The sequence below is a fragment of the Papio anubis genome, chromosome 14, assembly GCF_008728515.1.
Source record: "Papio anubis isolate 15944 chromosome 14, Panubis1.0, whole genome shotgun sequence".
NCBI classification, from domain to species: Eukaryota; Metazoa; Chordata; class Mammalia; order Primates; family Cercopithecidae; genus Papio; species Papio anubis.
Window position 1 is genome coordinate 38,692,557 of NC_044989.1, and position 16,355 is coordinate 38,708,911.

Consider the following 16,355-nt stretch of genomic DNA (forward strand, 5'->3'; position numbering starts at 1 on the left):
AGTCCTGACCCTTCGTGCCATCGAGTGTGGCTGCAGAGTTCTTACATCTAAGGAAGGAAGGGAGGCTGAAAGGTAGGGTCTGGTTCACTCAAATTAGTAATTTTAAAACATATTGTCATTTGTAAAGATATATAAGAAAGTATAGATGACTATTTTCTTTTTTAAGAGATAGTGTCTTGCTTTGTCACCCAGGCTGGAATGCAGTGGCATGATCACTGTAACCTCAACTGCCTGAGCTCAAGTGATCCTTCCACCTTAGCCTCCCAAGTAGCTGGGACTATAGGCACACACCATCATGCTAAAGTGAGAAGTGCTTGAAGCCAGGAGTTCAAGACCAGTCTGGACAGCAGAGGGAGATCTGATGATGTTTTTAAAATTTTTTTTGTAGAGATAGGCTCTCCCTGTGTTGTCCAGACTGGTCTTGAATTCCTGGCCTCAAGCGATTCTCACTTCAGCGTCCCAAAGTGCTGGGATTACAGGCGTGAGCCACCTCACTCAGCCAATTTCTATAATCCTCCTATGATGGCAAACCAATATAAAAGTAAAAATTAAAAATTGCAACATCAGACAGAATTGCACTTACATAAAAAGAATGAAAGAATAATTACAAATCAATAAAAAGATGAGCACCCAGTAGAAAAATAAAGATGGTTAAAATATGTGAAAATAACATTTTTCACCTATGAGGCTAACAAAATTTAATAGGCCATTTCTTGAATTGAGGGGTGCAATTTGCAATTCTCTCGAAATGTGAAATGTGATTACTGTTTTTGACTAAGAAATTCTAGTTCAGGAAGTATCATGAGCACATAAATGGGTGCTTGAAAAGCTGTATGATGGGTAAGCATAGACAGAGTAACAACAACAAAAAAAGAAAAATAAAGAAAAATAAAATGAAGAAAAGCTGTATGGCAAAAACCCATCAGCATGGGATTGATGAAATAAGTTACCATTCCATCTCACAGTGGGATACTCTGCAACAATGAAAAAATGAAGTGGGGAGGTGATTTTCCTTTTGTTTAAACCTTTTTGACTTAATCTTTTCTAATAAGTATGTTTTACTTTTATAATCAGAAAAATCAACATTGCCATTTTGTTTTATTCACTTAGAAGCGATTTTGAATAGTAGTTGAGAGTATGACCTTGGGAACAAAATTGCCTGGGTTCAAGTCTGAGCACCACCCCCTTTTAAACCTTCAGCAAGCTGCTTGATGTCTTTGCTCCTGTTTGCCTGTCGTTTAAAGGAATATAATAACAACCTCATGAGGTTGTCGTAATAATTAAATAAATATATAAGATATTAATACTTGGAACCTACCTGGCTCACAAAAGGCAGTTGATATGTATTAGCTATTGTTATTTCATTTTGGAAACACAAAGATTATTTAATGATTTGTGTTTAGGCTGTGTCAAAATGTCTCTGATGTCAAACAGCTGTTTTAAAATGCCAGTAGTCAATGGAGAAAGACAAGAACCAAGTGATAGGTTTAAATATTGGAAAGGAAGAAACAACATGTAATTATTTGCAGATGATGCAATTGCCTACCTAAGAAAATATGGGAGAATCAACTGAAAAATTATCAGGATGAGTAAGAAAATTCAGTAGAATAGAAGAATAAAAGAGACATATTCTGAATTCAATAGCCTTACACTAAACTAGCAATTAGAAAATAAAATGGAAAAAAAAAGATTCAATTGACAATAACAAAAAAATATAAAACATCTAGGAGAAAGTTTTACAGAAATGTATAAATGCACACAAAGAAAATCAAGGTGTTGGCTCCTTTCCGGAGGCTCTAGGGGAGAAGACATTTCCTTGTTCATTCAGTTTGTTGGCAGAATTCAGTTCCTGACAGTGACAGGACTGAATTTACCTGCTGGCTGTCAGCTGAGGACTGTTTCCAGTTTCTAGAAGCTGCCCACATTCCTTGGTTTGCAGCCCCCTTTTTCTACCTTCAAAGCCAGCAACAGCAGGTCAGTTCTCCTCATGCTTTGAATCTCTCCTTTCATCTCCTTTTCTCTCAAAGAAGATAGGAAAGTTTCTCACTTTTAAGGGTTCATATGATTAGATTGGGCCACCTAGATAACCCAGGAAACTTTCGCTATCTAAAGGTCGGTAACCCTTACGCACTTCTGCAATGTCCCTTCTGTCATGAAGGTAACATATTTACAGGAGCTGAGGATTAGGATGTGGATATCTTTGGTGGGACGTTATTTTGGGGGGCTGTTATTAGAAGAGTGTCTGCTTTGGAACCAAACCTCAGGGTTTAGAATCCGGGTTTCACCATCTAATGGCTGAGCAAGACTGAACAGGTTACTTTACATTTCCCCATCTTTATAATGGCTTCAGCCTCATCCATCATAAGAATTACATAACATGTATATTTAACAGGATGCCTAACATGCAAGTGCTCAATAAATGTCAGGTATAATTATTAATAGTCAACTTAAATGAACATTTTCTGATCCCAATTAGGTCTCACCTTGTTTCCAACCCAGGGCTGCAGCCTGTCGAGAAAGTTTTTAATCTTAATTCTGTGGTTTTCAGTATTGTAACTTCCTTCTAGATTTGTGTTATCTTCCCTTTGATAGCATGCTTGCTTCTTCATCTCAGTCACAAAGTCAGGCAGGGTCACCCTGTGGCTTTGGCACAGATGGAGACAGTTCTCATCTGTGAGAACAACTTTACATAGGAGACCCTGACTATATGGGCAAGGTGCTAAGAGGAAGCGGAAAGGAAATACAGAGTTCCCTGCCGTTACAGAGTTCAGAGACGAATGGCTGTTTTAACAAAACAACAGGAAAAAAATGGGGTCACTGCAGTGGCAACCAAGGCCTACTCTATGCCACTCAATTTGGGTTTAATGAACAAATAGATAAATAAGAGAGATATTATCACTATTCTATAGATTAACAAAAAACTGAGGCTCACACCATCGTTAGGACTTGTTCAGGCTCATATGGCTGATAAAGGGCAGCATAGGATGCAAATCCAGGATTTCTGACTTTGCTAAGTCCTATGCTTCCTCCCCTTGGCACCTTCTTTCTAAGGATATGGAAACCAAAATGGAAAATAGTTTCCTATGCTTATCTAAAACTGGAGTAGGGTCTGCCACTGGCACACAGTTCTGTTTGCCACATCTGAGAATCTCAAAAACTCGAGAAAGTGGACAACTAAATGATGGAAAAAATCCTGGGGCTTTGATAAAAGAGCTACTTAATCAGAAGAAACTAAAAAGGATAGAAAAAAAAAAAATTGAGACTCATCAACCTTGAAATGTTATAGTTAAGAAAAGAAACCTATCAAATCCAGACTGACAGAACTAAGATGGACAGGGACGGTTTATGATAATCTAGTTGGCACTTTTCAAACACATGTTAAAGTACTTCTTCACAGACCAGAAAACAAACTTATCAAACTCTGCATCTCCACAGAGTGCTGGCCAGAAATATTCAGGCAGGCAGTCATGCCTGCCTGATTCAGGCTAAGTTGATTCAACTAAGTTGAATCATTAGGAATTAAATTGTGTTTTCCCATATGAACAGAAATATGAAGAGTCCTGGCCAAGGGGGTATCACGTCAAATAAACCATACATATGGCCAACGTAATATTAAAACTCAATGTTGTCTCTGGAAAACTCTATATACATTAAAAGTAAAAGGGTCTTTATGTACCATATCTTGGTTATATGGTTAAAAAACATTTTTTTAACAGAGATCGTGTCTCACTACATTGCCCAGGCTGGTTTCAAACTCCTGGGCTCAAGCGATCCTCCCACTTCAGCCTCCCAAAGTGCTAGGATTACAGGAATATAATCCTAAAATGATATTAACTTTGCCTGTCTTTAGAATTTAGGAGGGTTCTTACTGATGTTATATGAATGAAGCAAGTATTTTTTGTGTGTGTTATGTGAGCCAGGGTCTTGACCTATTGTCTAGGCTGGAATGAAGTGGTGCCATCACAGCTCACTGCAGCCTCAACCTCCTGAGCTCAAGCAATTCTCCTACCTCAGCCTCCCAAGCAGCTTGGATTACAGGCACACACCACCATACCCAGCTAATTTTTTTTGCAGAGATGGGGACTCACTGTGTTACCCAGGCTGGTCTCAAACTCCTGGGCTCAAGTGATCCTCCCATCTAAGCCTTCCAAAGTATAGGCAAGGTGTGAGCCACTGTGGCCGTCCGGCAAATCTGTAAGAAAAAAACAAAAGCCAGGTGCAGTAGCACTGTGTCTGTGGTTCCAGCTACTCGGGAGGCTGAGGCAGAAGGATCACTTGAGCCCAGGAGTTCAAGGATGCGGCACGCTATGATTGTACCTATGAATAACCAGTGCACTCCAGCCTGGGCAACATAGGGAGACCCCATCTCTTAGAAAAAGCTGTCCAGGTAGGTTGGGATAATTTGAATTGCCAACTTGCTGTTATTTTCTAGTACCTGAGCTAGACTACTTTTTTATCTACAAAATCCATTTGTATTGCAGAAAAACCACGGATTCACAATGGCAATGATTGGATTGTGGCAGTTGGTATTTTCTATTGTGGTAGCACAGGGACTCTCTGGAACACCCTTATCTCTTCTAGAGATTTGTACTGAATGTCACCAAAAGTACTTTTCTACATAGTATTTCATTATGAGATCAGTTGGTCCTCAGGTATTATTGCTGTTCCCATTTTACATGAAAGGAATCTAAAGTTTAAAAGTCACCTTAAATGACTTGCTCCCAGTCACATAGCTCGTTAGTGGCAGAGCCAGGATAAGCAGCCAGGTCTTACAAAGTCCTAACCCAGTGCTCTACTACACAATACTATCTCAAAATTATTGGGAATTATTTTAGGCTCATCCAAAATGACCAGAATGTAATGAGTTGTTTCTGTCCCTTAACTCCACCACATTATCTTGGGCTACATATAAATTGTATCTTAAATGAAAAATACTACTCTTTCCCACAGGATAACCAGCAGCTGTCTGGTTATCTTGGTTGTATTTCTTCCAAGAATCTTTGGGAGCTGGCGAGATGTATACATAGCCAAGGCAGGATTTCTAGGTGATAACAGTATGACCATAATCCAGACAGTAGACTATAATCCAAGTCTTCCCAGCAAAGTCTTTCCTATTTAGCCAATCTGTTTTTTTTTTGTTTTGTTGGTTTTTTTTGTTTTGTTTTGTTTTTTTTTTTGGGATGGGGTCTTGCTCTGTTGCCCACGCGGGAGAGCAGTGGTACAATCTTGGCTCACTGCAGCCTCGACCTCCTGGTCTCAAGCAATCCTCCCACCTCAGCTTCCCCAGTAGCTGGGACTATGAGCGTGTGCCACCACACCTGGCTAACTTTTGTATTTCTTTTGTAGAGATAGGCTCTCACTATGTTGCCCAGACTGGTCTTGAACTCTTGGCTTTAAGTGATCTTCCCACTTTGGCCTCCAAAAGTGCTGGGATTACAAGCATTGTACCTGACCAATTGATTTTTTAAATGCCTATGATCACTCCCTCTCACCACCAGATGGCCAATGGCATAGTGAGACTTTCTTCTGACTACAAATGCTCTGTTCAGATTTTTCTCAAAGCCACGTGACTGCAGGGGGAGTAATTATTGAGTCTCTTCTTCCTAAGTCTTTAGGATCTGGTATACCCCAGATTTCTTCAAGCTCAGAAAGGCCAGTCTTTGAAGAACACAGCTTTCAAGATATCCAAATCCAATACCTAGGTGTGCAAACACCGATTTCACTCCCTGCATCATAGCAACCCAATCTATCTATAATCTACATCCTGCCCCCATCCACCTTGCCCATTACTTGACTAAGAGAAGGTAGTTGGTGTCAATTGGGAATCCTATGGGATGGAACCACTGCTGCTTAACAATCATTTCCTCAGCTATCTTCCCATAGGGTGGGATAGAAAGTTCCCAGTCTGACCTATCTCTCTGACCTATACCAGCTTTAAGGATCCTCACATGAGCATTTTTCATGATGCAGGGAATTGGCAGGCAGCCTGATCCTTTCCTTTATTCACTAAGATTGTTGCTACAATGCAGAGTTACTAGGGAACAAAAATATTATTAAATTAACTTGATCAATTTTAAAACCCTATATGGATAATCCAGGCAAGAATAAAACCTTTACTCAATAGCAGTTTTACCCATTTTATCCAAAGAACTTCAGCAGCCCCTTTCCACACGTGGTAACTGCTGAACCAGAAAAGAATCAGAAAAAATATGGAACAGAACTGCATTCTTAACAAACCATGCCATGTAGCCTAACTTCTACATTATATAGATGAGGAACTAGACCTAGGAACTGAGTTGCCCAAGACCAAATAGTGACAGAAATTACTAAAATCCAGGCCTCGCCCCTCAGTCTCTGCCCTTTCCCTTGTCACATTTTTTTTTTTGTCTTGAGACGGAGTCTCGCTCTGTCGCCCAGGCTGGAGTGCAGTGGCGAGATCTCGGCTCACTGCAAGCTCCGCCTCCTGGTTTACACCATTCTCCTGCTGGGACTACAGGCACCCGCCACCTCGCCCGGCTAGTTTTTTGTATTTTTTAGTAGAGACAGGGTTTCACCGTGTTAGCCAGGATGGTCTCAATCCCCTGACCTCGTCTTGGCCTCCCAAAGTGCTGGGATTACAGGCTTGAGCCACCGCGCCCGGCCTAACCTGTCACATATTCTTCGTTGGAAGAGCATCACAACCCATCACATGGCCCTGAGCTCCATCCCATGTGTCATACCTGGTGGCAAGTAGTTTGAGGATGGGACTCCAGAATGTATTCCCTGTGCACTTTCAGTGTCTTGCTCTACAGTTTATAAACCATGTGGCCTTCATTCACACATAATGGCAATAATTTGCCAGAGCAGTCTCACCTTCCTCAGAAACATAAATAAACTAACAAAAATAACAGGTTTTACTGATCCCGAGTCAAGTGTTTAAGAGGCAAAACTGCAGGGAGCAAAGGGTTATTACACAGCAGGAGAGGTACAACAGGTGTGGAGCTATTTTAGTCTTTTTGGTTAAGTGGTGGAAATTTTGGCTCAAATACTAGTGCCTTGCTGAGAAATACTGTGGGATAAGTGATCATACTGGGCCTTTGTGGGACAAGCTTGAATTTGTATTGGCAAGTCATATAAATATTACTTACCCTTGTAACAGTCTAGCAAGAAAACCTCTATCATGACTGAGGTGGCTGACACTGGCATCAGTCCTCTCAATTTTCTATTAGGCAGAAAAATCTCAGGTTTTATTATGACAGGTGCATAAAACAAAATGCATTAGCTATCTCATTTTAGATTTTTTTTTCAGAAGATTCCTAAAACCCTCTTAAGGATTTATAAATACACTGCACACATAATTTTTTTTATAAAACAAAACAAATATTTGTCTACATAAATCAGTCTCTTACTGAATTCCTCTTCAAGACTTTGAAGCAGCTATGTATATACATTAGCATATGTGCCAAAGTCTAAATGAAACTGGGTAAACTGGATAAAATAGTCTCTTAATTTTTTAAGAAAATGTGAGTACATTCATGAATAGGTCCTCTTGCAGGCTGAGACTCAGTGAGAGTAGCTCAAAATTAGTTAGGATAAAGTCTGTAAACTAAGCAACCAGAGCATTACTCAGGCTTCAGAACACAAAGAAATTCTATTTTCTATTCATGGAATCATCCCCTCCTCACCCTCAAATCCTCTTTCCTGTCACTGTGCACAAGACCTCAGTGGGCTCTCTTCCCTGGCTCTAATCTCTTGTCCCATAGTCCAAGGTGACCAGAAGCAGCCAGCCACCCTAGCAATACAACCATAAACCAAACTCAGGATCCCATCTCCTGCTGGTGTGGGAGTGAACTAACTCACACATTCTCCCTGCACACCTCCCCAAATGTATCTAACCGGCTACATTTAAGCCTTGCAGACCCATATTAGCCCTTATTTAAACTAAAGGATTGGTGGGCTAGACCTACTTTGTTACTGTAGTAAAATAAAATTACTATTTTAACCTTTTTAAAGTATACAATTCAGTGGTATTTAGTGCATTCACAAGGTGTACAACCATCAGAACATTCTGATCACCCAAAATATATCTTGTAGCCAGTAACAATCACACCTCCATTACCCCCAGCTGGCAACCAGAATTTTGCTTTCTAATCATTTACCAAAGCAGATAACGTTGCTTAGGCTACTACAGCTTATACTTCTACTCACTGAGAAAAGCCAATTACTTCAATGACTCAAAAGGGCTTTTGTGTAAGATTTTGAGCATTAACATCTGGATTCAAGTCATTATATCCCCGTTTATTTTGTTAAACTTGGGCAGATCACAAAAATCTGGGCCTCTCACCCCCAGTTTTTGAAATGGAATGATTATACAGCCTTCGCACCCCACCACAAGTGCTGATCATTACTTGACCTTATTTTTTCATCTTATAGTGGAATTCATAAAAGCTAAAAGATTTAGATTATATTACCCAAAGACTAAAGACTCATTAATCAGTTTTCCTCTTAAGGATTTAGGAAATAGTCTGCCTCGTATTTAGAAAGAAGGTTTAGCCATTTTTCCATTGCTTCCCTTCTAAGCTCAAATGAACCTACTGACTTTTTAAAGCTAACCATCTGCCTGAACTTGTATTGTCTGGCATACTAAGTGCACTTGATAGAAGCTGGAATAAATGCCTGAAATATCCATGAAGCCAAATGGTTGCAAGTGACACTAGTGAAATGGTTTTTGTAGAAACTGAAGGTTTTTTGGTTTAAAATTGTCATTATTTGAATTTTTAAGTTGCAACAAAAATATTATCTACTTTACATTCATGCTTTGTGACATCAAAAATCAGATATTTTAAATGGAAATCAATGAACAAAATTTGCTTTGAATATATACACACATAGTCCAAGTCAGTCAGATTCTGCAGATTATCTGGGATATCAGTATTTTTTAAAAGTTCCCCACATGATCCTTTTTGTTAGTCATGAAATCATCTCCGCACAAAATAAAATGTTCCTAACTGTTGAGAAGCACTGCTAAATATCACTGTGCAGCACAGGCATTATCTACCTTTTCTTCCCCTACTCTCCTAAGAAAAGGTTATTTCACATAAAGTCACATCCAAAAATCACCTTAATAACCTAAACTTCACAATCGTAAGTTGTAATCAAGTTTCACACTCCCAAGCTATCCCACCGGTACTGTTATTTAATACGCTATACTAAAATTATGGTAACAATCCAAATCTTTAAGGCCATTTACTGATTTTCCGGGCTCTCAATAAACTATGATTACTTCCCAGAAAAAAAAAAAATAACATTGCTTCTTAATTTCTTTTGGTATTACTGGGGAGAAAAAAAAAGGAAAAAATAAATGATGACTAGATTATAATTATCAACTCAACTCAAAGCAAACATTTCAAGGTTGCTCTGCAGCTTAGCCTGATTACTGTGTCACCCCACAAGGGAGGTGTGAAAGTTTTCAAATCAGAGATTGCCACTAATTCAGTGCTTTTACTTTATTAGCAGTTCTGTATCACTTAACGTATACAGTAGAGATTTCTAAGTTACATATAAATAAGCTTTCTGCTCTTAAAAATTAAATGACCCGAGTCTATTTTAAATGTTCTCACTACAAAAGTATGCGACATAGTGGATGTTAATTAACTTGACTGAGCCATTTCATAATGTATACATTATACCCATATATGTAATTTTTGTCCATTAAGTTTTAGAAACCCTTGAAAGAGCCATTAACAAATCTACACACAATACTTTCAGTAAGTGTCCATAAATATTACATCTATGTCTAAACTTTGTGGTACCTGACAGAGGAGTACAAGGTAGTCTCACGCGTGTAATTCCAACACTTTGGGAGGCTAAAGCGGAGGATCATTTGAGGCCAGGAGTTAAAGACCAGCCTGGGCAACATAGTGAGACCCCCACCTCTACAAAACAAAAAGTTTAGAGTTACCAAAAAATAAAGCCTATGGTTAGCAAAAAGACAAAGATGTATCATGTTTAAAATAGTGCCTTTTGTCAAACAATTGTCAGTGCTTTCATTTTATTGTGTTGTTTGTAGATTAAACTGCTAAACATGAGATTTAGGCAAATGGAGACCCTTAAAATACATAGGTTGTGTTTTCAAACTCAAAAGAGAACTCTGAAGATGGGTGTATTGTGCACAAAATACCCAATGAGCCTATGCTCAAGGTGGTTTCCACTGTGTATTCAATTTTTCTCTACTAGCTAGTTTCCCTCAAGACAGCAAAATGGCTCTAACAGTCCCAGGCCTAACCTTACACAAGCAGACCACACTCCTTAGCGAGAGCACTTCCTCATCCATTCGTCAACAAATCCTAGGTGTCATTCTCTTTGGATCAGCCTAGGTTACCTGTTCAACACAGAATCAGACTATTACCTTGTTTACAACAGTGGTTCCCCACCCAATCTGATATCCTTTTACTATGCTGAAATAAAATTCCTAGATAATACCTACCTACACACAGACACACACAGCTTAAAGAAAAACCAAATAAAACTCTAATTGTTAAGGGAGAAATAAAATTTATGATAAAATATATGTTGTAATACATAAATGCTCAGGCATGGCTACAATAGAATACAGAGATGAATGTGACAAATGAAAACTGACCCTTGTGTATTATAATGGCAATCCCAATAATACGTTGATGATTTAATTTTCCAAAATGGCAAACAACTCTCGAAAGCATTCTAAACATTATTTCCTTGGTTTATAAGGTAGTTGTGTTGCTAAAAATTCAGTGTACTGCATATTAAAACCACACAAAAATATTTTGCATTAATATATTAAAAAGTCAGACTCTAGGATCAGGTCATTATAAACAGGTTTTTTACCTATTTGAATATCTGATAAGAAATCGGAAAGTCATGTAGGACAAGGGATAATTCTTCCTGGTCCTACCCATCGAATTGTTTGCAGCGTCCCCTAAACACTGAAAAAACACCCCTACAAACTGTCAAAATACCCCTCTAGGAAGACCTGCCACCCTTATTAAGAGGTACTGAGTTAGAGTGATGAGGCTAAGTCAATAACGCTCACTCAAACTTTGATTACTGCTAAAAAATAGGGGAGGGTGGAATGGAGGATAGAGAAAACAATATCCAACATTACTAGCTTCCTCATTTGTAAATTAAAACTCAGAGAATTTCAAGTGTTCCCGCGAATGAAGGACTTTCTATGAAAGTAACTAGAGTAAAGCAAAGTCCATTTTATTTGTTCAAGTTCAAAAAACATTAGAACTAAGATCCCTAGAAGATGGTATTTTGCTAAATAAAATATATTAGGTTTTAATTAACACTTGAATCCATTTGATGAAAATGTTAGGTTTTAGGCAAAAGCAACGATATTATGGATTAAATATCCACTACTTAAAATCCAAAATATCCGCGATTTAATATCCCAAATAATTTATTTGGTTTAAATAGTATTCATGCCTGCACATTCACTTACTTTTTGGTTGACATTGAAAATCATCATGAGCAGAGCTGCAGTACTGTGAAGACAAAGGCCTGCTACTCTTCACACGAACCCTCAGTGAACTAAAAGTCTCTTAGACCAAACCACCACATGGAGATAGGAAGTTCATCGCTGTTATCTCACAAGCACTTTCGTTACCTTTAAGATAAGCAAAGCTCCTTGTGCTTCAGATTCCTAAGTATGGGAGAATGTTCTCCACTCAAAATTTCTGTATTCCAGAAAGAGTATCACTGACAGCTACTTTGCAGTTCCCTAGCAGCCTATCTGTAAAGAAAACATAAAACAACTGACCCCATTTAGTCATTTTTTCCCCTCTTCTCAATTCTGTTCAAGACATAGTTGAGACAACCAAATCACTAGGATGTTTGCAAAGTCTCATGTTGGCTACAGTTGCAAATATTTTTATTTGGTGAAGCAACACCTTTAGCAGAACAGGGATTTTTAAAAGGCAGCTCATATTCCATAACTCAGTTTGGCAGATTTATTATCAAATACGTAGTAGGATTTGGATACAGAGATGGGATTTCAATATTTTTTTAAAGAAACTCAAAGCTAGTATTATTTCTTTATAGCTCTTAAATCTGATTTTTCTTGTTCTTCTAAAAGCATAAAGATAGCTCAGAGAAGAATGTTGCCAAGGCTAAGGGAAGAGGGAGTATTCACAAAGCAAACTTCATTAACAGCAGTCATCCCTAAGTAAACTATCAAAAACATTAGTGACAGCAGCAGTATAGGGCTTACGCACCAGTGCATATATCTATCAGCAAGGCCCAACTTACCAACCAGTTTACTCCCAAAGAATACACTTATTTTGGTAGAGAGCCTTACAGATAAAAATCATTTCTACAAGTCAAAACTAATTAAAATCTAAATGCCCTGCCAATACCTACAGGTTTATTTCTTAATATCTTAGGCATTAAAAAGTCTGTAATTCTGTAACCCACATTAATTTTCAGAGGAGGAAAGAAAGTAGACAACTATTACATAAACCAAAATTAAGGCATTTCAATTTTTCAACAGAGGTAGAAAAGTATTTATGGGGGAAAAAAGCTTTGTTTATTGTAAAGTTAGATAAACTTAGGTATTAAATTGGCAACGAGTAAGAAACATACATAGCCCAGTATCGAACACAGTTCACACAGTTACCCTTGGCATAACTTACTGGGTTCTGTGATAGGGGTCTAAAATACTTCTAGGTTAAAATTTAATTTTTTCTTTATCTTTAGAGGAAATGCTGGTCCACTGCCATCAAAATGAGGGGAAATAAATGTTAATGTGTGTTTAGTTTCCATCTAAACTTTCTATTAAACAGCTCTAAAACTGTAAACACGTGCTTTATTTATAAAAGGACTTTTATATTAAAATTTAAAATAAAGTCTTTACAAAAGATCTAAATGGAACTTGCATTTACAAATTTGTTTAAAAGTGTCAGGATTACAAAACTGCTATTACCAACTATTGATATCAGTTATTCTAGGTGGATGACACATATTCTCCCTTCTTTTAAAGATGAAAACAAAATGGCCACATCAGTTTTTCTATTGTAAAAAAGCTGTGAACTTGATAACAGTCGTGCTATAGTCTCTTAATACCACGTTTGGTCCTTAAATCTTACTTGCCTAGGTATAAAATCTATTATTTTAAAAAGAAAAAAAAAAAAAAAGCAGATCCAGTGGGAGAAAGAATGTTTAATAAATGGTATTGAGACAAATAGCTATCTGTTTGGAATAAAAATAAAATTAGATCCTTAAATCTTGTACCATATAGAAAAATACATATTACTGATGGATTCAAGAGTAAAAAATAAAAATGTAAATATCCAAAATTCTACATACAATTTTAGGGGGTACACAGATTCTCTGAAGCCCACCCATAGATCCCAGATTATTATCTATAAGAGGAACTGTTAATTATAACCTCTATTAAAATCTCAATGCCAAATACTAGCTGTATTTAAGTCACATGCAACAAATGAAAATGAACACATTAACTCATTGTTATAAGTTTATAAAATCTCCAAACTGGACTAGAAACAGAGAGGCATGTCAATACAAATGGACACTGACTTAAAAAAAAATACACCAATTTAAATAAGTTTGAATGCATACTGTACAAGTGTATCCATGTCTGTTAGCCTTTCAGAAATATAAAATCAGTTAAATCTGTAGTACTTAAAATTCAACATATGTAATGTTATTCTCAAACTTGATTAAATAAATACAAAGTTATGTTTAATATGAGTAACTGCAACATACTTAAACATCTAAACATATAATAGGAATTCTATATTAAAATGCAATACTTTCACCTGCATTAATCTCTTACACAATGAAAAAATACTTGCAGATAATTAGCATTAAGAATGCAAATATATTTTTACTGTGGAAGAAAAATTACAGTAATAAGGTTAGAAATTATATATCTGTATAATCTACAATGAAGCTGTAGATAGTCTACATTATGATATTCTATCTTAAAATGAAAACAATTCAATATTTAAGTTTACAACAAATTTACTCAAGGCAAAATATGTTTATTACAGAACAGGATCTTAAAGTAAGCAAGGCAACATGAGATCAACCATTTTAGATTTTTTTAATGAAGTGTAGCTTTGAAATTGTAATAAAGGTGAACATAAATTCTAACATGCTCTTCTCTTCTTATAAATGGGATGATGTAGAAAAGCAAAGCTTCAATGTATAGGGATTGGAACCATCTGTAAAAAGTAAAAAACAGAGTTAATATTTCACTTCTTCAAACTTTCAATATCACTTTGAAGTACCAGAGTAAATTATTTCACCTTTTTATACTAAATATAAAGAATATGGTGAATATAAAGCAGGAATATAAAGAAGTAAAACTGACCAGACTTGGTGGCTCACCTGAAGTCAGGAGTTCGAGACTAGCCTGGCTAGTAAGGCGAAACCCCTCTCTACTAAAAATACAAAAGTTAGCTTGGTGTCGTGGTGTGCGACTGTAGTCCCAGCTACTCTGGAGGCTGAGGCAGAACTGCATGAACCTGGGTGGGAGGTGGAAGTTGCAGCGAGCCGAGATTGTACCACTGCACTCCAGCCTGGGTGACAGAGTGGGGTGACAGAGTGAGACTCCGTCTCAAAAAAAAAAAAAAAAAAAGTAAAATTTCTAAGTAAGGTAAGGGGAAGATTTTTATTCATATTTACTGAAAGGTAAGCTCATGAAGGCAGACTTTATTGACTGCTACATTTCTATTGTTCTCAACACGGTCCGGCACTCAATTTTTTTTAGTGAACTGATCATTAAAGAATAAACAGTATCGGCCGGGCGTGGTGGCTCATGCCTGGGAGGCCAAGACGGGTGGATCACGAGGTTGGGAGATCAAGACCATCCTGGCTAACATGGTGAAATCCCGTCTCTACAAAAAATACAAAAAAACTAGCCGGGCATGGTGGCGGGCGCCTGTAGTCCCAGCCACTCAGGAGGCTGAGGCAGGAGAATGGTGTGAACGGGAGAGGCGGAGCTTGCAGTGAGCTGATTATCAGGCCGCTGCACTCCAGCCTGCACTCTAGCCTGAGGGACCGAGCGAGACTCCGTCTCAAAAAAACAAAACAAAACAAAACAAAAGAATAAATAGTATCAGGATTAAGCAGCAAAGTTCACATTGCAAAAATACTGCCAGCAGTTAACTCTCTATAAAAGTCAATTCAGGCCAGGCGCAGTGGCTCACGCTTGTAATCCCGGCACTTTGGGAGGCCGAGGTGGGCAGATCACGAGGTCAGGAGATCGAGACCATCCTGGCTAACACGGTGAAACCCTATCTCTACTAAAAATACAAAAAATTGGCCAGTCGTGGTGGCAGGCGCCTGTGGTCCCAGCTACTCGGGAGGCTGAGGCAGAAGAATGGCGTGAACCCAGGAGGCGGAGCTTGCAGTGAGCGGAGAATGTACATGTACAAAGCTGGAATTTACATTTACATGTACAAAGTTGGAATTTACAAAGCTTTGTACATGTACAAAGCTGGAATGTACATGAAGACATCTGTGATCCCAAAAGTTTCCAGGAAATCTAGTATTAAATCTCTCTTCATCAATGGGGCATGTAAGTTTTGAAATTACTGGAAAAAAAAAAAATTGGGTATACTTCACAAAAATATTTCCACTTTGCAAATTTTTCTTTCCTTTAATTTTTCAGACCAGGCAGAAAATGGCTCTTCCTCAACTGTATATATAAGAAATCAAAGCAAAGAACCGGTTTTGCTATCTTAATGTATCACAATTTTAGTATTAAAAGCTGTAGTTCATTAAAGAAAAAAAATTCCTGTAAGGGGAAAAGCATATGCATCAACAAGTGTGTACAAGACACTGCGGAGGATAAAAACATACATAAGTGTCCCTATCTGCAAACAGTTTACAATTTATATACTATCTCTAATGTATTTCATATAACTTTAAAGCTTTTTAAAACTTTCTCTCAAAAATTAAGCCTGACTCACTACTTAATAACATTTCCCTTTTTTTTTTTTAAACTAAAAGTAAAATGAGAAGGAAGTCGACATTGTGGCTTGTGCCTATAATCCCAGCAACTTGGGAGGCTGAGGCCAGAGGATTGCTTGAGGCCAGGAGTTCAAGACCACCAGCCTAGGCAATACAGCAGGACCCCCCCATCTAAAACATTTTTAAAAATAAATATACATCAATAAGCTGGGCATAGTGTTGCATGCCTGTAGCCCCAGCTATTTGGGAGGCTGAGGTGGGAGGATCACTTGAGCTCAGGGAAGTTGAGGCTGCAGTAGGCTGTGATTGCACCACTGCATTCCAGGCTAGGACATGAACAAGACCCTGTCTCAAAAAAAAAATAAAGTGTTTCTTACTTTTTATTAAGGAATTTTCAA

At 37.8% G+C, this 16,355-nt stretch overlaps 1 protein-coding gene across 8 annotated transcripts in view; it reads right to left on the bottom strand.

The window, feature by feature from the left end:
- Window positions 1-12,521: 12,521 nt before the first annotated feature.
- Window positions 12,522-16,355, bottom strand: part of HNRNPLL (heterogeneous nuclear ribonucleoprotein L like) — a 42,652-nt gene continuing 38,818 nt past the window's right edge. For all 8 annotated transcript variants that reach the window (XM_021924763.2, XM_021924761.2, XM_021924760.2 and 5 more), the window contains one exon: window positions 12,522-14,204. In XM_021924763.2, the coding sequence (XP_021780455.1) occupies window positions 14,149-14,204 (56 nt within the window). In that variant the 3' untranslated portion in view covers window positions 12,522-14,148. The remainder of the gene's footprint in view (window positions 14,205-16,355) is intronic.